The 21,869-nt window shown below is 44.1% G+C and overlaps 1 protein-coding gene, 1 long non-coding RNA gene and 1 other non-coding gene across 4 annotated transcripts; 2 read left to right on the top strand and 1 right to left on the bottom strand.

The window, feature by feature from the left end:
• Nucleotides 1-11: 11 nt before the first annotated feature.
• LOC118993329 (uncharacterized) lies at nt 12-18,073 on the bottom strand. The gene is made up of 3 exons (XR_005067839.1): nt 18,063-18,073; nt 10,014-10,017; nt 12-109 (listed from the first exon to the last, which is right to left on the bottom strand). It is a non-coding gene; the product is annotated as an uncharacterized LOC118993329 (long non-coding RNA).
• SEC13 (SEC13 homolog, nuclear pore and COPII component) lies at nt 2,018-21,657 on the top strand. Of its 2 annotated transcripts, none has more exons than XM_037055597.1 (9): nt 2,018-2,121; nt 4,935-4,979; nt 7,114-7,229; nt 9,222-9,373; nt 9,836-9,969; nt 15,695-15,828; nt 16,335-16,458; nt 17,358-17,504; nt 21,200-21,657. In XM_037055597.1, exons 1-9 carry the CDS (start codon nt 2,119-2,121, stop codon nt 21,311-21,313), a joined length of 969 nt encoding a protein of 322 aa, XP_036911492.1. In that variant the 5' UTR covers nt 2,018-2,118; the 3' UTR covers nt 21,314-21,657. The 2 variants fall into 2 exon arrangements, with proteins under 2 accessions (XP_036911492.1, XP_036911493.1); XM_037055598.1 differs by having other exon boundaries at nt 21,177-21,261.
• Nucleotides 15,993-16,099, top strand: LOC118993401 (U6 spliceosomal RNA). The gene has a single exon (XR_005067854.1). It is a non-coding gene; the product is annotated as a U6 spliceosomal RNA (small nuclear RNA).
• Nucleotides 21,658-21,869: the final 212 nt, after the last annotated feature.

The following is a 21,869-nucleotide window of genomic DNA, read 5'->3' on the forward strand; positions in this document are numbered from 1 at the left end:
CTAGATAGAGCACAGGTGGCAAATACAAGGCCCATGGGCCGAATCCGGCCCTCCACCTCGTTTTATCCCACCCGGCACCTTGTTTGTACCCAGTGGCAACACCGAGCCCCTTGCCCCTAGTTAAGGAGTAGTTACATTTATACAGTCCTAAAATTACATTCAGCCCTTTGAAGGCAACCTCGAGGCTGATGTGGCCCCCGGTGAAAATGAGCTTGACACCCTTGAGCTACAGGCTCTGGGAGGTAGGGTCACCCTGGGGAAAGCTAAGATGGCCTGATTTGGGGTCTGCTACTAACCAGAGGGAAGTGATGGAAGATATGGACAACAGGTGTAGGTGGCATCCCCTATTGGGGAAGGGAAAGACAGAGAGGAAGAGCCTGGCACCCTAAATCCCAATGTTGGTCCAATGCTTGAGGGCTGCACATGCACACACCACACACATACTAAATCCCAGCTTTTCTCAGGGAGAACTGATACCCAAATCAAGCACCATAGACCCATCTAATTTCCAAACAGTTTAACATCCAGGACCCATTTAATCCTCACATCAACTTAAGAGGAAGTAATTGTTGTAATTCCCTCTTAACAGGAGACCGCAGCACAGAGAGGTAAAGGGTGTGCCCACAGAGTAAGTAGGAGATAGAGTAGATACCTAGCAGTCTTTATGCCAGAATTGGCCCTCAAAACCTCTATATTATAATGCCTTTCAGTCCCACCAGCAAATACCTTAATGAATAAGATACAGTTGCACTGCTTTTCCCCAACCCCCAATCTCTCCAACTTCAATGCCTACACCAGGGAGTTCCTTTAATAACAACTATGTACCATGCATTATATTTGTATTACATCTAATATGCCATTGTCCACATTCTTCACTCAAGGAACACAAGGGTTGGAGAGAAGGACATGACCTTATTACCCAGAGGATCAGTGGTCCAAGTACAGATCCAAGGCCAGGGCCTGTCCCTTGAAAAACAAGAGACCCAAGAGCCCTGCCCATTTTGTTCTCTGTTCCACCTTAAGCACCACCCCCTCACAACCCTGCACCCCTGCAGTATTTCTCCATTAGAGGGAAATAAGGAGTCCTGAAAGCTGGGGTCGGGGTGAGAGGGTGGGTTGCTTCCCAGAGGCCCAGCCTTGAGTTCTGTTAAGACCCACGGCCCCTCTCCACAGTTCCTAATGGTCCGGGTCGATCACACTCTCTGAGTCTTAACATCCTCCTGCCATAGTGACCATCTCCAGCTGGGATTCTTCCCCCCAGTTTCAGGAGAAGAAACTGAGGGACTGGGACTTACTCAAGGAGAGCCTAGGCTCCACCATAAGTCAATAAAATCTTTAACCCAAGAGGGGCCCAGGACTGCCAGAACATAGGGGAGCCCTCAGGCTCTGCCCAAAGCACAGCGTTCTGTGTTGTGGAAAGCCAGGGACCTAACGGTTGGGGAGACTGGGAGTTGGGTCCTGGGCTTTAGCTGCAGAATCTTTGCTGAGATCCCTCCTTGCCTGGAGGAATCCACCTGATGGGCCAGACTCACCAGATCCCAGAACTGTGGGGCAATTTGGAGGTATGGGCCCTGTGCCTTCTCCAAGCCTAGAGGCTCCGCCTCTAGTAGGGGACATTCCCCTATTCTTCTTTGCCACTGGTCCCACCCAGCCTTGGGTTATGAGGAAGGATAACAACAGGGAAACGCTAGGACCAGTCTACCCACTACCCCCAAAATAGATTGTCCTTCAGTGCTCATCATAAGGCCGGTCACACCCAGAACCGCAGGGAAATGGTAAAGTTGTAGTTAGGCATCCTTTCTTTCACGTAAGGAGCTCGGGGGATGGAAAGGAAGGCAGGCCCAGCGAGAAGACCGGCTAGGGTTTCAAATACCAAAAGCCTTGGAAACGAGAGCCCCACCGTGGGTCCCGCGCGTTCCTCACCGAGAAGTGAGGGCTCAGAGGAGGGTGTGGCGCTGTCCCTGGAAGGCACGGAACCTTAGTGCGTGAAGAGCCCGTTGCTGCCCGGAAGCTCCTGCGCCGCAGCCCGACCGGCCACCCCCGGCCCCGGAAGTGAGCTGTCTGTGGCGCCGCCGGGAGCTGCCACGTCCGAGAGTAGGATCCGCTGCTGCCGCAACCATGGTGAGTGTTGGGACTGCGGACGCTAAGCGGGGTTCCGGCCATAGTTGCGCCTGTCTCGGGCTGCTCGACCGCGCTAGGGTTCAAGCCCCAGGCTGGGATCGTTCAGCTTCCTTCCACCACTTCGAGGTTTGGGGGCCTCCGGCCCTCTCGCCACTTTTCCGTGGGGGAGGTCGCGGAATCTCCCGGAAATCCGCGGAATGTGCCGTTGAGGCACCTTTCGCACTTTCCTTTGCCCTCTCTTCCCCCAACAACTGAAAACAAAACCGAGAACATTGTAGGCACTACTGTACCCTGAGGCCTTTGGTAAATGCCAAGCATTATTCATAATCTCAGTCTGCTAACAGCCCTTACTGTAAAGTAGGTGCTGTTATCGACACTTGCCTCTCGCATAGCTGATAGGTGACGATCTGAGATTCAAACCCTCTAAACCATTCCTTAATGATGTGTGTGGAACAGTGGCCGGGGCTAGGACCCCCAGGTATCATGCGCACTTGAGGAGACTGATACAAGGATGAGCTGAAGTCTCTGAGGGCATGGGCTCAGTTTTTTTAAGTCTGGATTCCACAGTATATATTCACCCCACACTTACAGAGTGAATGACTGAACGGGAGAACTAAGGGGTGAAAAGCATCTGTTCTCAGCCTGGCACAGAGTGGGGGTTCAGTAAACTAATGCTCTTAGGAACTTATGTGTGCATGGAATTCTGAGGAAACTTGGGTGAACCCAGATATCAGGACACTGGGTTTAGTTCTTCGCAAGAGGGCTAGGTTTTAAACTACTCATCTCTTAGCCTCTGATTCTTCAGCTGCTAAGAACTGGTGACTCCTGTGCTCTGACAGACATCTCATTCTAAATGAATTTTTAACTCATTAACTGATCCCGGGGAGCTAATACACAGGTGGCAAACACAAGGCCTGCAGGGCGGAATTAGGCCCTCCACCTTGTTTTAGCCCACCCAGCACCTTGTTTCTACCCAAGCACCAAGCTCTCGATTAACTGTTAGGAGTAGTTACATTTATACAGTCCTAAAATTACATTCGGCCCTTTGAAGGCACCTGCGAGGCTGATGTGGCCCCTGGTGACAATGAGCTTGGCATCCCTGAGCTAATATGTTTTGAGGGCTGCCACTTACTACTTAATGAAAACCAAACAAACAACTTTAGTTTCTCTGGAGGAAGGACTTTTTTTTTTTTTAAGGAGCTTAAAAAAAAAAAAAACTTGTCCAGAAACATGGTTCACCATTCTGGCTGGTGGGTGAGGGTGGTATGAAACTGCCAGTAAACTTCTTCCTGGCGTATTTAGCCCTCAGCCATTGATTTAGGCAATTGCGTGTAACTACTTCATTTTCTAGATAGGCAGCCTAATGGTGTGGGGTGTTTTCTGGGCTGGAAGTTAGCAGGTAGAGCTCTTTTCCCAGCTGCACCTGTAACTAGCTCTGTAACTTCAGCAAGTTCTTTCTCACCTTTGGATTTCTTCAGTTGCTTGGTCTGTCAGACAGCTCCAATTAACTCTGCCCTTTGTCCTTCCCAGTGCACATGTGAAAGCACTCAGTAACCTGGCTGGCTTGGCCCCCATACAGGACTTCTTTTTGTCTTCCTTGCTTGCCTTTGCAGACCTTGGGACCCACTTTTTAGTGAAGCTAGAGTTCAATGAGATAACCTGTACTTACTTGATGTGGGCCTTTTAAACGGCTGTGCACTGTCCTCTTCCAGTGCCCACCTTTCTGAAAGTCAAGTCAGACTTTATACCTGCAGGGTTTGTGCTGGGGAGAGATGAAATGGGAGAAATGGTAAGAAATATCAGTTTCAAACAGAAACTTCTTCAGCCCTTTCCATCCCAAGAGTTTTAAGAGAAGAGTAGTTGAGCAAAGTAAAACTGTTTATTTTTCTTCATTTGCTTATTCATTCAGCAAATAGTCACTGAATTACTTCTGGTTACAAAAGCACTGTGCTGCATGGTTTGAGAGGATTCGCAACTGCAGACAACACAGGCCTCTAGGAAAGGTGCCTTCTAGCTGGGAGAAGAAACAATGTAAAGTGTGGTAGACATTTAGTGCTGGAGATGTTCGGAGGGGGACAGCCACAGCCAGTTGGGGGATCTGGGAATCTTCAGGAAGGGGCCTGGAACTTGGACTGGACCTTGAAGAATGGGTGCGGAGGTGACAGCTGTTGCAGCTATGTTCCAGACCTACCAGCTGCTCAACCCTGGAAACCAGCAGGGAGTCTAGAATCTGTCACAGGTTGTAGACCAGGGAGCAGCCTCAAGAAGCACTTGAATGAATTCTCCAAGTCTGAAATAGTAACATTAGTATGCAGAAAACTGCCTGGAACATCGGAAGCTCTGTCGTCCAGTTGGGGAGCACCAGTCATTCTCCCTTGGAGTGCTTCTTCCTTCTCAAAGGCAGCCAGCCCCGTTTGTGTCCCCCTTCTTTGCTCCTGTGATGCCCTCTGCTTAGACTGCACTTTTTTTCCTGTGCTGCCTGGCAAATTCCTTATCTAAGTCCCAGTTTGTGTGCATCACCACCGGCGCTTAGGCTGCTATAGCACATGTAAACCACCATTAAAGTATTTATCTTGCCATGTCAGGGTTACTTGTGCGCAAGCTGCTCAAAGGCAAAGTGCCTCTTATTTGTGTCTGTATCTCCAGTTCCTGGCACAGTGCTTGGCAAAAAGAAGGTATTTCGAGTGAATATTTACTGAGTGAATGAATGGAGAGATGCAGTCAAGAACTTTAGAATATCATCGGTGGATGTAATAAGATAACTGCATTCTAACTGCCATTGGTTCATTTACCAATGATATCTTTGGTTCTAGGTGTCAGTAATTAACACTGTGGACACCTCCCATGAGGACATGATTGTGAGTATTCTTTTAGCCCCCCCCCCGCCCCGGCTGTGGATGTGGGCATTTCTGTGGGAGGAAGCATTCATGAATATAGTGTGGCGTTGTAGCCTTTGCCTGTCAGACTGTAGCCTCCGGGGTACAGTCAGTCTCCCAGCAATGCCCTCTGAGTTAGCAGGGCTGTGGCAGGCTAGTCACTCTCTGATGGGAGGAACCTGGTAATGGTTTGTAGCTCAAGGCCTTCAACTTCAGTCTCTGGCCAACAAAGTAACCCGGTCTGGGATGGACGCCGAACAGGTTCAGAGGCTTCACAGCGGTCTTCCCATCTGTCTTCCTGCTGCTGTCACTTCTTAGCCCTGTTGCAAAGGGGGTTAAAAGAAGAGACAGTAGGAAGATGACTCAATATGAAGGCAGGTGGCAGGCTTGGCAAAAGCCCAAGACAGAGCCGAGTAGAACCACCACAGACAGAGATGCCATATAAGGCCCTTTGGACCAGAAGTCATTAACTTGGAGTGTTTCCTGAGAGGCAGACACAGGGCTCGATCTAAAAGGACAGTACTGTGGGAGAAAGTTCAGAGATTAAAGTCTCCCACAGCCTCATGCAGGGCCAAGCGATCCAGGCAGTCTTTCCTGTCAGGGTTCCTGGCCACCAGTGCTTTGGGGCTTCTGAGAGGTTATCTGGTCTCAGTTGTATAGGTTCCCTGGATGCAGTCATGTGTGGTCTTGCTGTAAGGTCACACCTCCTTAGAGAGAGTGTGGCATCACGAGTGAGAAGAGCCAATCTGAGGCTCCTTAGCCAACCTCTGAACTCTTCTGAGTCAGCCTTGACTTCCTCATAGCTAAAATGGGAAAGATAGTGGACATGCTACCTACTCATGTGGGTTCAATTTGAGGAGCAGACAAGGCAAAATAGTAATGACTAATGTCTGCATGCTAACTGTCAGATCCCATGCTAAGTACTCTTCATTCATTACCTCATTTAACCTTCATAACAACCCTTGAAGCAGAAGTCATCAGTAGCCCCATTTTAAGATAAGGAAACTGAAGTTCAAGAGGACTGAGTGATTTTTCCAAGGTTGCACAACAGGTAAGCTGAGGAGATAGGAGTTAAATCCATTAGGTACGACGCCCTACTTCCTTCCTAAGGGTGTGATAGCACTCTCTAGGAGAAATGCTTCAGGAGTACATTTACAGAGCTCTAACTCTGTAGGCACTGCCTTCCAAGAAGTTTTCTACTTCTCTACTTCTTCCAATAGTAGAGAAGATTAACTTTCAAAGAATTGGGATGTTTTTCTTAGGTCTCTGCATGAGGTAAGAAAGGAATTTTTGAAGCAGATGGAGTGATTGCTTCCTTTGAAAGGGTATAATTGTTCCTGGTTACCATGAAAGTGACAACTAATAGCTCTTGAAACCCCCAAGGTGGGATAGTTGAAGAAAGTGCCATCTGTAGGGATAGGCAGGGCCAACAAACAGCAGGACAGCAGGCACAGTGGCTCAGAGGAGCCATCACCTCAGGTGAACATAGAGCTGTAGGCAGAGGCCAGCCTCTAGGTGGCCAGTCAGCATCCCAGAAGTCAATTTACCAGGGGTGGGTCCAGCTGTACCAGGGGTAGAGCATGTGTAAGACAATCTGGGGTGCTAAGCACGCTACTAGGAAGGAGGTCCACAGAGGGCCGTGGGTGGAGGAAGGAGCCCTGTGTCTGAATGGAAACCTATGACAAGGCCAGATGTGCATCATGGAGGGCCAGATTAGGGCCTCCAGGCAGTCAACGGCCGGCTCCAGGTGTCATTCCCAGTAGCCCCCAGAACCTCAGAACACGTGCGGGGGTGGGGGGCAGGTAGTGCCCGAGGGAGAACAGGGAGGCTAGGCCAGCTTTTTTCCACCCATAGCCACCCTGCAGCACAGGATGGGAAAGGACTTCCCCATGTGTGTAAAGGGTCTAAAAGTAGCTGGATATGGTTTGTCTCATCCCTTTCAAAAAGCTGTTGCATGTCAGAGAATGTTGGCATGCTAGCTTCCTCGCTGATAGTGATTCTTTGAGGGTAGGTTAATTTCAGGTAGATTCTGGTCCAAACTAGACGTTCTGCCCTGGTGGCTGGGCCCACCCCACCGACCCCGCCACAGGCTCCCTGAGCAGTCCTCCCTTTGCAGCACGATGCCCAGATGGACTACTATGGCACCCGCCTGGCAACCTGCTCGTCAGACCGGTCCGTCAAAATCTTTGATGTTCGCAACGGTGGGCAGTTCCTCATTGCAGACCTCAGAGGGTGAGTGCAGCCAACACTGGGCATGGTCTCAGGGAACGAGTGGGCTTTCCAAGCATGGCAAGAAAGCCTGAGAGCCAGAGCAGCCCCACAGTGCAGGCAGCAGAGAGGACGCCCAGGTGCCAGCCAGCCTGCAGCCCTCAGTAGACATCCCAGGCTTATGGATCCAGGAGTGAATCCCAGCTCTGCCACCCAAATGCCTGCTAGAAAATCTCGGACCAGGGAGTCAGTTTGTCTCTGGGAGCCTCTACCTGCTTACCCTCAAAATGGGCTAATGCTGCCTCCTCCCAGGTAGAGCCTATCACAGCAAACCTTCAGTGCTACTGCTACTTTGGAAAGTTAGAATCTTCCTATTTTTTTTGCCCCATATTTTATCAGCATGATGTAAGTGTCACTCAAGTGCAGTAATGTGAGACCATAGCCTTCACCACTTGGGAAGACATTTCCTTCTTCCAGAGTGTTCAGATTCACATGACTGAGGAGCCAAATGCCACTTTCCCTGTGCGGCAGCCCCTGGGTGAGGGTGAGGCCGGGCTGCTGGCTCTGACGGAGGGGTTACATCTGCTGTCACTCAGTCCTTTCTGCTCTGTTTCTTCCTTATGCTCAAAAGATGTGAAATACTGGAGGGATAAATTCACACCCCCATTCTTTTCTACCCTAGTTAAATCTGTGCTCAGTTTGGCACATAAGTCCACTGAGGGTTCGGTTAGCAGCTCCTTTGTAACGACCAAGAGTGTGCTGTTGTCCCAACCAGAGGGAGGAGGAAACTGCAGCTTTGGGACGAAGGAGTAAACAAGGACGGCAGTAACAGCTGAGGGACATTGAGTGTTTTTCCCTTGTACCACACAGGGTCTTTACGTGAGTCATCACAAACACTGGGTTGGCCAAAAAAATTGTTTTTTTCCATAGCACTCAGTTGTCTTCTTCATTTTGCTAGACTGTATTATAACAGCTGCCATATCAGCGTGCATTTTAAAAACCTTATCAAAATTGGTGGATATTTGTTATAGCCATTTTAATATTGAAAATGGAAGAAAATACATTTTTAGCATATTATGCTTTATTATTTCAGAAAAGGTAAAAATGCAACTGAAATGCAAAAAAAAAAGATTAATGCAGTGTATGGAGAAGGTGCTGTGACTGATCGAACGTGTCAAAAGTGGTTTGTGAAGTCTCAAGCTACCTCTTGTGTGCTGGTGCCTACCCTTCCCTGGACCAAGCCCAGCACAGGGTACGTGGTCAGATGATACTTAACATGTGAACACCCACAGAAGAAGAGCAAAAGATAAGAGAGGGACATGCCTTTTGAGCAAATTAAGAGTAGTGGAGCCCTGGCTGGTGTGGCTCAGTGGATTGAGCTCCAGCTTATGGACCAAAGGCTCACTGGTTAGATTCCCGATCAGGGCACATGCCTGGCTTGCAGGCCAGGTCCCCAGTGGCGGGGCAAGGAGTGTGAGAGGCAATCACACATTGATGTTTCTCTCCCTCCCTTCCCCTCTGTCCAAAAATAAGTAAGTAAAATCTTTTTTAAAGTAGTGGAAAATATCAAAATGAAACAGATACTGCCACTTAAAGAACTTGACCATTTGGAAGGATAAACAACAACTCATTCTGCAGATACTTCCTGAGCACTTGTGAGTCAACACCTTGACTGATCGATGACTCTGCTGAAGAGAGCAGGTGTCAGTGGTGCTGGCTGCAATCTGGGTCAGGTGAGGGTTCTGCCAGGTTGGTTCGGAAAGGCTAATTTATAGTCCTGACTTGCTTTGAAAGCCTCTTTGGCCTCTGAGCCTCGAGCTTCTCACTGCTCAGTGAAGGTCTCTTGTGGCAGTGATACTGTATGGCTCTCCATTTTGAAATTCTTAGGCACTACTGTTCTGACACATTGTCTCTGCTTACCAAGGAAGCCATTTAGTTCTGTCCAAAGCGGCGGCTGACAGAACACTGTGGATTCCTCTTGCCCATCTGAGTAACCTCTGACCCCTCCCCTTGCAGTCACGAGGGACCTGTGTGGCAAGTGGCCTGGGCCCACCCCATGTATGGCAACATCTTGGCATCCTGCTCCTATGACCGGAAAGTCATTATCTGGAAAGAGGAAAACGGCACCTGGGAGAAGACGCACGAGCACACGGGACATGACTCCTCTGGTATGCTGAGTGTGGCGGGACAAGGTGGGAGGGGGGCCCTTGGGTGAGCCAGAAAGGCCTCCGTCCTAGCTCATGCTCTGGTTCTCTTCTCCTTGTGATGCTTCTTGGTTATCCCTTGGGTTTGGGTTGGCTTTTGCACTAGTGGTCCAGAGGGGAGATAAGGCTCTAAGACCTAAAGCCAGTCCAAAGCAAAGTGAGAAAAGCAAAGACAATGCAGTTTTTAAAGTTTATTTATTTTAAGTGCTAGCCTGTATCTCAGACTATTGTCCAGCTTATCTTTTGTTAAGATAGACATTAATTTAGGAAAAGATGATGTTAGTAGATTGTGGTTTTTTTAAATCTCTTTAATTGACAAAGTTAAAAATTGCCCATGGTGATCCATGCAAATTTACTCAGAGATTTAGTAAAATGATAAATGTAGAAAATCAAAGTTTGCTCACTGTGCCTCCCTCCTTTCTGTAGTAAACTCTGTATGCTGGGCACCCCACGACTACGGCCTAATCCTCGCCTGTGGGAGCTCCGATGGGGCCATCTCCTTGCTGACATACACCGGGGAGGGCCAGTGGGACGTGAAAAAGATCAACAATGCTCACACTGTAAGTCCAGACCCCGTCTGCATGTATAGGGCAGCTCTGCAGACTCGCCTCATGTGTCCTGTGGAGAGGGGCAGGAGTAGTGTCACTGCTGTGCAGTGGGCCAGGGGAGGGGCTGCTGATCAGATGTGCTTGGTAGAGCAGCTTTGAGCTTCTTTGAAGCCAAGCAAAGGCCACAGAGGTCAGAGGGTACCATATTTTTATCCATTCATCCATCCATCAGTGGACACTTAGGTTGTTTCCATATCTTGGCTATTGTAAATAATGCTGCAGTGGACATGAGGTGCATATATTTTTTGAATTAGTGTTTTCTTCAGACAAATAGCCAGAAATTGAATTGCTGAGTCATGTCATAGGTAGTTCTATTTTTAATTTTTTGGTGAAAAAAATACTGTTTTCCATACTCCATACTGTTTTCTGTGGTTTCCACCAGTTTACATCCCCACCAAGATTGCACAAGGGTTCTCTTCTCCATATCCTCAACAATATTTGCTATTTCTGGGTTTTTTGATAATAGCTATTTTAACAGGTGTGAGGTAGTACCTTATTGTGGTTTTGATTTCCTTGACGATTAGTGATGTTGAGCATCTTTTCATGTACTTGTTGACTATCTTTATATCTTCTTTGGGAAAATGTCTGTTCAGATCCTCTGCCCATTTTTATTTTTAATTTTTTTAAATCCTTACCAGAGGATATGTTTATTGATTTTTAGAAAGAGAGAAAGGGAGAGAAAGAAAAGGGGAAAACATCTATCAGTTGCCTCTCATATGCACCTCGACCTAGCCAGGGATTGGACCTCCAACCTCTTGATGTACAGGGTGATGCTCCAACCAGCAGCTGTCCAGCCAGAGAATCTCTGCCCATTTTTACATCAGATTTTGTTTCTTTGAGTTGTATGAGTTCTTTTGTATTTTAGATATGAATCTCTTATCACCTAAATGACTCTGAAATATTTTCTCACATTCACTAGGTTGCCTTGTCATTTTGTTGATGATTTCCTTTTCCGTGCAGAAGCATTTCAGTTTGATGTAGTCCCACTTGTTTATTGTTGCTTTTGTTGCCTTTGCTTTTGGAGTCAGATACAGAAAATCATTGTCAAGACCAATATCAAGGAGCTTATTACCATTTATGTTGTCTTCTAGGAGTTTTATGGTTTCAGGTCTTGCATTCAAATCTTTAATCATGTTCAGTTAATTTTTACATATGATGTAAGATATTAGTCAAGTTTAATTCTTTTGCATTCCAGTTTGCATTCCTTTGCTGTCTGGTTTTTGCAACACCATTTATTAAAGAAACTATCCTTTCCCTATCAAATATTCTTGTCTCCTTTGTCATAAATTAATTGAGCTTATACACATGCATTTATTTCTGGGCTGTCTATTCTGTTGATCTAATTTTATGTGAATACCATACTGTTTTGATAGCTGTAGCTTTGTGATATAGTTTGAAATCAGAGAGCATGATGCCTCCAGATTTATTCTTCTTTCTTAAGATTGCTTTGGTCTACGGCCATACCATATCCTTGCATTCCTGAAATAAATCTCACTTGATCATAAAGTATGACCCTTTTAATATATTGCTAAATTCAGTTTTATAATACTTTGTTGAGGATTTATGCATCTGTCTATGTTTATTGAGTATATTGACCAGTGATTTTCTTTTCTTGTGTCGTCCTTGTTTGGCAATGCTGGCCTCATAAAATGAGTCTGGTAGCATTCTCTTCTTTTCTATGTTTTGGAAGAGTTTAGATGGATTGTTATTAATTCTTTGAATGTTGATAGAAAGTACCAGTGGAACTGTCTGGTCCTGGACTTGTATTTGTTGGGTGATTTCTGATTACTGGTAATTCATATTTTCAATTTCTTTATGATTCAGTCTTGGAAGGTTGTATTTTTTTAGGAATTTATTCTTATGATGTTTTGTATTTCTGTGATACCAGTTGTAATATCTCCTCTTTCACTTCTGGTTTTATTTGAGCTCTTTGTTTTTCTTGGTGGGTCTAGCTAAAGGTTTGTCTTTTTTCTTTTTTTTAATCATTTCAAAGAATCAGTTCTTAGTCTCTATTTCATAAAATTTCCTTTCTGATCTTTATTTCCTTCCTTCTCCTAACTTTTGACTTCATTTGTTTGTGTTCTAGTACTTGAAATGTAAAGTTAGGTTGAGATTTTTTGTGTGTCTTAAGGTAGGCAATTATCATTATGAGCTTTCCTCTTAGAATGTTTTTGCTGCACCCCATAAATTTTGGTATATTGTATTTCTATTTGTATTGTCTCAAGACATTTTTTCTCTTTTGATTTCTCATTGACTCATTAGTTGTCCAGTAGCATGATGTTTCATCTCCACATATTTGTGAATTTTCCAGTTTTCTTCTTAACAGTTGATTTCTTTTCATACCATTGTGGTTAGAAAAGATGCTTGATTTCAGTCTTCTTAAATTTGTTGACTTGTGGTCTAACATATGATCAGTCCTGGAGAATTTTCCATGTGCACTTCAGAAGTATGTTTATTCTGCTGCTTTTGGATGGATTGTTCTGTATATATCTGTTAAATCCATCTGATCAAACACCTTGTTTAACTGATATTTTCTTACTGATTTCCTCTGGGTGATCTATCCATTGATATGTATGGGATATTAAAGTCTCCTACTGTTATATTGCTATCTGTTTCTCCCTTTGGGTCTGTTACTATTTGCTTATATATTTGGGTGTTTCTCTTTTGAGAACATAAATATTTACAAATGTTATATCCTCTTACTGGATTGACCCCTTTATAATTATGTAATGCCCTTCTTTGTCTCCTATTACAGTCCTCATTGTAAAGTCTATTTTGTCTAAAGCAAGTATAAGTAACCCAGCTATTTTGTTTTCCATTTGCTGGGAATATTTTTTTCCATCTCTTCACTTTCAGTCTGTGTGTGTCTGTATATCTGAAATTGCTGTCTTGTCAGCAGCATGTAGATGGCTCTTTATCCATTCAGTTACTTTATGATGTCTTTAGTTTTTTGTTTTGTTTTGGGTTTTTTGGAGAATTTAGTCTATTTACATTTAAAGTAAGTATTGATAGGTATGTGCTTCTTGCCATTTTGTTCATTGTTTTGTGACTGTGTACTTCCTCTTTGTTCCTTTCTTTTTCTCTTGCTCTCTTAGTTGTGGTTTCATGACTTTCTTCAGTGGCATGCTTAGATTCCTTATGCATTATTTTTGTGTATCTACTATAGGTTTTTGCTTTGTGGTTTCCATGAGGTTTCCATATAACAACCTAATTTATAACAGTCTATTTTAAGTTGATAACTTAAGTTTAAACACATTCTAAAGCTCTACAGTTTTACTCTATCCCCATGCACATTTTATATTTTTATGGAGCATTTTACATCTTTTTATCTTTTGTATTCCTTAACTAATTATTGTAATGAAAGTCATTTTTACTATTTTTGTCTTTTAACCTTCATAGTAGCTCTGTAAGTGAATTTACTACATTTACTATATATTTATTTAGCTTTACCAATGAGATGTATACTTTCATATGTTTTCTTGTTACTAATGAGCACTCTTTATTTCAGTTTAAAGAAGTCTCTTTTACTTTTCTTAGGCCAATTTGATCATAGTGAACTCCTTTAGCTTTTGCTTATCTGGTAAAAACTCTCTCCTTCAATTCTGAATGATAACTTTTCCAGGTAGAATATTATTAGTTGTAAGTTTTTTTTCTTTCAGCACTTTGAGGTGGTTGTTACCTTGATCATAGTGATGGTTTTATAGGGTGTACCTCTGTCAGAGTTGATCAGATCACATATTTTATGTGCAGTTAATGTCAGTTATACCTCAGAGCTGTTTTTAAATTTTTATTTTGGCATATAAAAACCATTACTGGTATGTAAGAACCCAAGAACTATTGTTTTCATGAGCCTTTCTTGAGGTATATACTAGAAAATACACTTTAGACAACAAAAATGACTAGAAACATTTGCTTGGGCACACGTCATTTTATTGCACTTTACTGATATTGTACTTTTGCAAATTGAAGGCAAGACCCTCCACCAGCAAAAAGATTACAACTCAGTTTATTGTGATACTCACTTTACACAGTGGTCCAAACCAAATCCGCAGTATCTCCAAGGTATGCCTGTGTACATTAACAGGTAATGGTAGAATACTAAGATTGAATAAGAGTTGGAAGGCAGAATACAGGCTGTACTGGCCATGTGCTCTGCTAATATAGATAGAGTTCAACTGTTAAAAATGGTGAGGCACACGAGCAGCTGGAGATCAACATTTCTTTAATGTTGGCACCATTAAGATACAAACACTTACCGCCTTTCCTCCTAAAAACTGGGGGAGAATGGAAAGAACATTGCAAACACTTTATTCAAGATTTTAGTAATCATATTTAAGACTGTGTGAAATAAGATAAATAATTATGTGGTAGTGAGCAGCCCTAGTACCAGATTATAGTCTGGGTTATAGTTTCTCACCAAAGGAAACCAGAGCTCTTAGGGAAATGGCCAATTCCAGGTCTGAGGCAGGAAATGTGCAAGATGAGCTTACACACCTTGTCATACCAGATTGAAAAGAAATAATCAGGGTCATACTTTTGCCATACTAGGGTTATTTCAAAAGAGCTAACTTGAACAAGTTCACAGTGACAAAGATGGGCAGTGTGTGAAAAATCAGAGTAATTGCAATGAACCCACCAAATATGCTAAATCCTTGAGTTCTTAAATTTAAGAGAGAATCAGTCATCTTTGGAAAATGATAGAGAACCAGTTTAGAAAGATTCAAGCATATCCTCCCTTACCTGATCTGTACCCCTGGGCCACCAAATATGAATGAGGGAATTGCCCCATTCTAGCATATTCCATGAAACATATGACCCCCAAAATGCATAGAATTACAGTATCACCATTTTGTCATGCTCAGTGAATTAAGAGAGGCATAGATTACTGACGGGTGCTAAGAACACGTGCCTCCTGAGGAAACAGTGCACTCCCACATGGAGTCTGGCAGAGGGATGGAGCTGAGTCTAATCCAGTCATGGATCCAGCTGACGATTTAGGGATTCAGAGGAATATGTTGAACTGAGTATGTGACAGCAAAAAGCAGCCTGAGAAATTACAGGACAGATGACACTGATTCTTCAACAGAAAAATTGTAAGAGAAAAAAAGGATCAGAGGAGGAATCTATAAATGAGATGTAAAAAGCATGAAAAAAAAATACTTAAACAGCAAGACTAAACTTTAAGATCCGGATTCACATCTGAGTGACAAAACTGAAACAAAAAGATGAGAAGCCAGGATAACGGGTCCTCACCACAGGACAGGGGCTGTGATTCAGGTAGGACATCATGGCAGGGCTTCCTGAGTAAGTAGCAGTTTTCTTTCATGACCTGGTGGCAGTTACCAGAGTGCTTGGGAGTAATTCATTTAGCCATGTATTTACTATGCATGTTTTTCTGAGTCTGTGCCCTCCTTTCACGTATTTGAAAAATGCTTTGTTTCTTAAATTCCTGAGAGTCCCTAATTCTTACTTTAAGTGTTTATTGCTGAAAAATATACACACAGTTAGGAATCCTTGAAGAGAATTATGAGTGGCTAATTGTTAGTGCATCGCAACAGCCGTCCTACCTGATCCAGTCCTGAGCACTAGAAAGGAAATGCGCAGCAGCCTCAGGTCTGCCGAAGCCGCGTTCTGTTGCAGGGCAAAGGGGCACAGTCACAAGTCTCCTTCCTTGCAGATTGGCTGCAATGCCGTCAGCTGGGCCCCTGCTGTTGTACCTGGAAGCCTCATAGACCAGCCGTCAGGGCAGAAGCCCAACTACATCAAGAAGTTTGCCTCGGGTGGCTGTGACAACCTCATCAAGCTGTGGAAGTAAGTGGGGTTGGTGGACTTCTCAAGAGGACACTTATTGCCTTCCACCCTACCTACCATGACTCAGCCACAGTTCACAAAAAACAGGATCTTTTCTTTTTTCCTCTTGCCCACAAAACACTATTTTCAATGTCAGAGGACATGCTTTAAAAAAATTGCTTTTTGTGCTCGCTTCGGCAGCACATAGACTAAAATTGGAACGATACAGAGAAGATTAGCACAGCCCCTGCACAAGGATGACACGCAAATTCGTGAAGCGTTACATTTTTTTTTTTAAATTGCTTTTTGCTGAAGCACTTTTATTCTTCCCCTGATTCCTAACTGCTTGAGCTGACTTGGCTGTGGAAAAATAATTCATTATAGCTGGTAAACTGGATAAAATTCTACAGGCTCGGTGAATGAAATCAGAAAGATGGGGTAGTTGTTCAGCCTCTACGATGTGGGGAAGGAACAGAAGTGTGGTATTTGGGCTGCTACCCAATTTTCCTCTGATCTTCCCCTATTAGGGAAGAAGAGGATGGCCAGTGGAAGGAGGAGCAGAAGTTGGAAGCACACAGTGACTGGGTTCGAGACGTGGCCTGGGCCCCTTCCATTGGTCTACCCACCAGCACCATCGCCAGCTGTTCCCAGGTCAGCTCAGACCCATGAGAGCATCCCATGTTATTTAATCACAGAGTGGGCCCTGTCAGCCCTTACAGTCCTTTTAAGGGAAAGCCCTTGAAAGATAAGGACAGGGCATCAGGCACCTTTGGACCAGTGCAGCCAGGGGACTGTGGAGCATCATGCAGTGACCTCATGATCATAAGCCACAAGCGGCTCGCCTCCATCAAGCCAAAAAAGCAGGACCAGTTCCCCCTCTTGCTGCTTATGTGAGAAGGGAATGGAAGTACTCAAGTGTAATTCTGAGAGTGTTCCCAAACAAGGACCAGGATAATGGGAAATTCTAAGGCCTTGAACTCACCTGTGTCCACTCTTCCCAGGCAGATCACAAAAGTATGAGCAAGGACAAGCCTTTAATTCTGTGCTACCAGCACCCTGGGCAAGAATTAAGCCAGGCAGCCAAGCCTTTTACATCATTTGTGCCTGTTTTATTTAGGTCTAAATCTGAGAAGGATGTTGTTTGATTTTTTTGTTTGTTTGTCTCCCTTCTTACTCTCTGAGCTCGGTTTTTAGACAGCCATGCCCATCCAGTTGAGAGAGTATAGACAGAACCAGAGGAAGCTGGAACAGGAAGTGACTTGGTAGACATGAAGAAAACCCCAGAGAAAATTTGAGAGTTAGCAAAGCAGACAAAGTGCATACCTGAAACCAATAAGGGAACCTGGGAGATTCTCAACCTATGTGATGTGTATTCCTGGGGGAAAGGGAGGAGAGTAAGGGTACTGGGCTGGAAACTGGCCCTGAAAGCTGTGAATACCCAAGAAGTTCCTGGGTATGCTGTGCGTCGAATCCCCCACCCCATTCCTGCAAAGGTCCAATATGGCTCCAAGCAGGATCCCTGCCCCTATCTCCTGACTCTATGTTCCCAGGATGGTCGTGTGTTCATTTGGACCTGTGATGATGCCTCAAGCAATACGTGGTCCCCCAAACTCCTGCACAAGTTCAATGATGTTGTGTGGCACGTGAGCTGGTCCATCACAGCCAACATCCTGGCCGTCTCGGGTGGAGATAATAAGGTATGCCCCATTTGTGTTTCCTTTGCCCACTGGAGAGTGCCGTTGAGTATCCCATCTCATGGCAGGCAGGCTTGCAGAGAACCGTAATGAGGATTGCATTTTGAGCATGTGTCCCAATTATATCCTCAAATCTTACTGTGTATGTCCCGTGCTTACACATAGGAAAGAAGCTGACAGGTGATTTGACTTGCATGGGAGCCACAAAGCTGTTAGGTGCCCGGGGCAATACTCAGGCCCAAATGAAATCCAAAGCCACTGCCCTGTGAGTTCATCACCCCAGCCATTCGACTACCTTAATTTCACGATGCCAATTAGCTTTGCCCCAAAAGTAAGTAGATGAGAAAAATAACTCATAAAAGCAAAAACATTGGGAGATGGTGTGGTTGTGAGCATCCCTAAGAGACATATTTTTAAAAATCAGTACAATTTATGAGTACTATGCACAAAAATAAGGTCATGGAGCCAGAGTGACTATTGGAAAACTCAGTAAAAGAAAGACTAGCACAAGGCAAGTTGCAAATGAACCTGAAGACTCACCAGGACCACTGCATTTGAAACTTACCTTATAAAGTTAGGGATGCTCTGCCTTAGGGAAGAAACTGGCCAAACAGATGGCAGTAGTTTTTTACTTCTTCCTTTCTGCAGGCAGCTTTCCTTTTAATTGTGCGAAAATACATACAACATAAAATACATCTTAACCATTTTTAAGTGTGCGGTTCAGTAGCATTAAGTACATTCACGTTGTCATGCAGTCATCGCCATCATCCATGTCCAGAACTCTCTCCATCTTCCAAACCCCAGGCCCACTAAACAACAGCCCCATTTCCCTTCCTCCGGCCCCTGGCAGCCATCGTTTTACTTTCGGTCCAAGAACTTGTGCTGGCAACTTTCTGTGAGTGAAGTCATACAGCGTTTGTCTTTTTGTAACTGGCTTCTTTCACTCAAAATACTGTGTTCATCTATGTCGTAACGTGCGTCATAGTTTCCTTCCTTTATAAGTCTAAATAATTTTAATTATAACACATTCTATTTATCCACCTGTCTGGTTTTTTAATTAGAATTCACATGTATTATTTCAGGAGTACAAACAGTGATTAAACATTTTTATAACTTACAGTGACCATCCCAATAACTCTAGCACCCCTCTGACACCACACATAGTTATTGCAGTATTATTAACTACATTCGTTATGCTGTATTTTGTATCCCATGACTGTATAACTGGCAATTTGTATTTCTTAACCCTTCACCTTTTTGCCCTTGAAGCACCTTCTCATCTGGCAACCACCAGTCTGTCCTCCATGTCTGTGAGGTTGTTGCTCTTCTGCTTCTTCAACTCTTTTGTTCTTTAGATTCCACATATAAGTGGAATCACACAGTATCTGTCTTTCTCTGACACTTCACTCCACGTAATACCCTCTAGATTCATTCATGTTGTCACAGATGGCAAGATTTCATTCATTTTTGTGGCTGGGCAATCTTTTGTTGTTCATGTACACCAGTATTCTTTGTCCATTCATCTATCAGTGGACACTTGGGCTGCTTCCATATCTTGGTTATTATAAATAATGCTGCAGTGAACATTGGGGTTCATATCTTTTCAAATTGATGTTTGGATTTCTTCAGATAAATACCCAGAAATGGAATTACTGGATCATGTGCTAGTTCTATTTTTAGTTTCCCAACTAAAACTAAATATATTATTTCCCATGGTGGCTGCACCAATTTACATTCCCACCAACAGTGCCCAGGGGTTCCCTTTATTTCACACTCTCCCCAATATTTGTTGTTTGTTGATTTATTGATGCTAGCCATCTGACAGGTGTGAGCTGGAATCTCATCATCGTTTTAATTTGTATTTCCCTAGTAATTAAAGATGGTAAGCATCTTTTCATATGTCTGTTGGCTCTCTGTATGTCCTTTCAGGAAAAATGTCCATTCACGTCCTCTGCCCATTTTTAATTGGATTGTTTATTTTTTATTTTTTGGTGTTAGGTTGTATGAGTTCCTTACACATTTTGGATGCTAAACCTTTATTGGATATATCTTTGGTGGATATCTTCTAACAATTAATAGGTTGTCTTTTCTTGTTGTTGATGGTTCCCTTCACTGTGCAAAAACTTTTTAGTTTTCTGTAGTCCCATTTGTTTATTTTCTCTTTTGTTCCCCTTGTCTGAGCAGACATGTTCGAGAAATAATACTGCTAAGCATGACATCAAAAAGTTTACTGCCTTTTAAAAAATATTTTATTTATTTATTTATTTTTAGAGAGGGGGGAAGGAGAAAGAGTGGGAGAGAAACATCAATGTGTGGTTGTCTCTCCTGTGCCCCCTACTGGGGTCCTGGCCTGCAACCCAGGCATGTGCCCTGACTGGGAATCGAACCTGCGACCCTTTGCTTCACAGGCCCATGCTCAGTCCACTGAGCTGCCAGGTGCCTTTGTTTTCTTCAAGGAGTTTTATGGTTTCAGGTCTTAAAATTTAAGTCTTTAATGCATTTTAAGTGAAATGAAGTGATCTAGCTTCAATTCTAAATGATAGCTATCTAAATGATAGCTTTGCTGCATAGAGTAGTTTTGGTTGTAGATCAAATGAGGTATAAATGAGATCTTTATTTCTTTTCACATAATTTGTTGCTAATGCATAGAAATGCTACTGATTTTGTATGTGAATTTTGTATATTGCAACTTTACTGGATTCCTTGATGAGATCTCAGTTTTTTGGAGGATTTGAGGGTGGTCTATATGTAAAATTATGTCATTGCAAATAGAGACAACTCTACTTCTCACTTTCCAATTCTGATGCCTTTTTTCCCTCTTCTTGCAAGTTACTCTGGCAAGGACTTCCAGCACTGTGTTGAATAGGAGTGAGCACTCTTGTTCTGATCTTACAGGAAAAGCTTTCAACCTTTCACCATGTTAGCTGTGTTAGTGCAGTGACTCACCAGAGTGAGTTAAACTCATTTGGGGACCTGAATTAAGCAATTCACCCACCAGGTTTCCTGGTCACACTGTGCCCTTGACTTTTGTTCTACTGATGAGCAAAGCCACTGGTTGGGGCTACTGTGCGGGTAGGAACTAGGTCTGCTAAGATCAGAGTGCTGGTTGTTGGAAGCCTTTCTCCGTCACAGTTGGAGCCCCCTGGATGACCCCACAGGTTCACCTGCAGTCCCTTTGGGGCAAAACCAAAGTAGGGGCTCCCACAAAGCAATGACCCACAGCTTTTAGGGTGCTGGATGTCATCTTTGTGCTCTTCCCCCCAGAAGAACTGTAGTTTCAGCATGGCACTGACCTGCCCAGGGGAAGAGTGGTGCAGTTAGCAGGTAGCCACTCTTCATCGTTCTGACGCAGTCTGGCCTGGTCTCAAGGGGTGCATCAGCCTCACTCCTGCATTCAAGAAGTCTCTCAGGGGTGTCTTGTCCATGCATAGTTGTTCTCTTGAGGGGGAGTGAAATCATTTGGAACCACCCATGTTACCATCTTGGTGATGTCACTTTTTTTAAATTTTAGATTTTTATTTTTCTTCTGTTTTGATGGAATTTCAATGGGAGAACAAAGATAAGCCCTCTTTTTATCTATAAGGCTGTGAGCCATGCTTCCTTGTGGGGACCTTGGCCCTCATCAGGGAATCCAGTGAGATGAGAGCAGGGGGAAGGGCCGCTGACCTGTAATAGGCTGTGTATGTTCTGACTTGCAGGTGACCCTGTGGAAGGAGTCAGTCGACGGGCAGTGGGTGTGCATCAGTGACGTCAACAAGGGCCAGGGTTCTGTATCTGCTTCAGTCACAGAGAGCCAGCAGAACGAGCAGTGAGTGACAAGACAAGCATGGACCAGCTCCTTACATGCCAATTCCTGGACTGCCCCTCCCTGGACCAAGTGGCCAAACAGCTGGGAGGAAGAGGTCAAACTCCAGCAAGGTTACTGTCCAGGAAATAGTTAAACCTGCAACCAGACTGGTCATCTGCCTTAACATGATTTGATATAGTTTGTAATTTACTGTCTGGCTGAAAGCACTCATGTTATAAGGAAAAAACTATTATTTTAGAGTACACTTTGGCCATTTGTATGTACCTTTTGGGTTCAGGCATTACTTGGGAGGTTTTGTTTCCAAAGAAATTAAACATGTTGCTTATAATTCTCCCTACATTATCCTCTCTAAAAAATTCATTTTGACTCTTATTGGTCAACATTAACCAAGTCCTGTTGGCCTGACCAAACCCCTCCCACAAACCTGGTCTGTCTCTGTGGAAGCATCCTTGTGATGCAGTTTCTGCAGAAGGAGTGCTAGACTTGGTCTGTGGTGACAGGGCCTGGAACCCTAACCTGCTACGTATCTTGAGTACGCATCCTCTTCTGTAGAATGAGAC

Source organism: Sturnira hondurensis, unplaced genomic scaffold (assembly GCF_014824575.4).
Source record: "Sturnira hondurensis isolate 20B ecotype Veracruz unplaced genomic scaffold, ASM1482457v3 Scaffold0008723, whole genome shotgun sequence".
Taxonomy (NCBI): Eukaryota; Metazoa; Chordata; class Mammalia; order Chiroptera; family Phyllostomidae; genus Sturnira; species Sturnira hondurensis.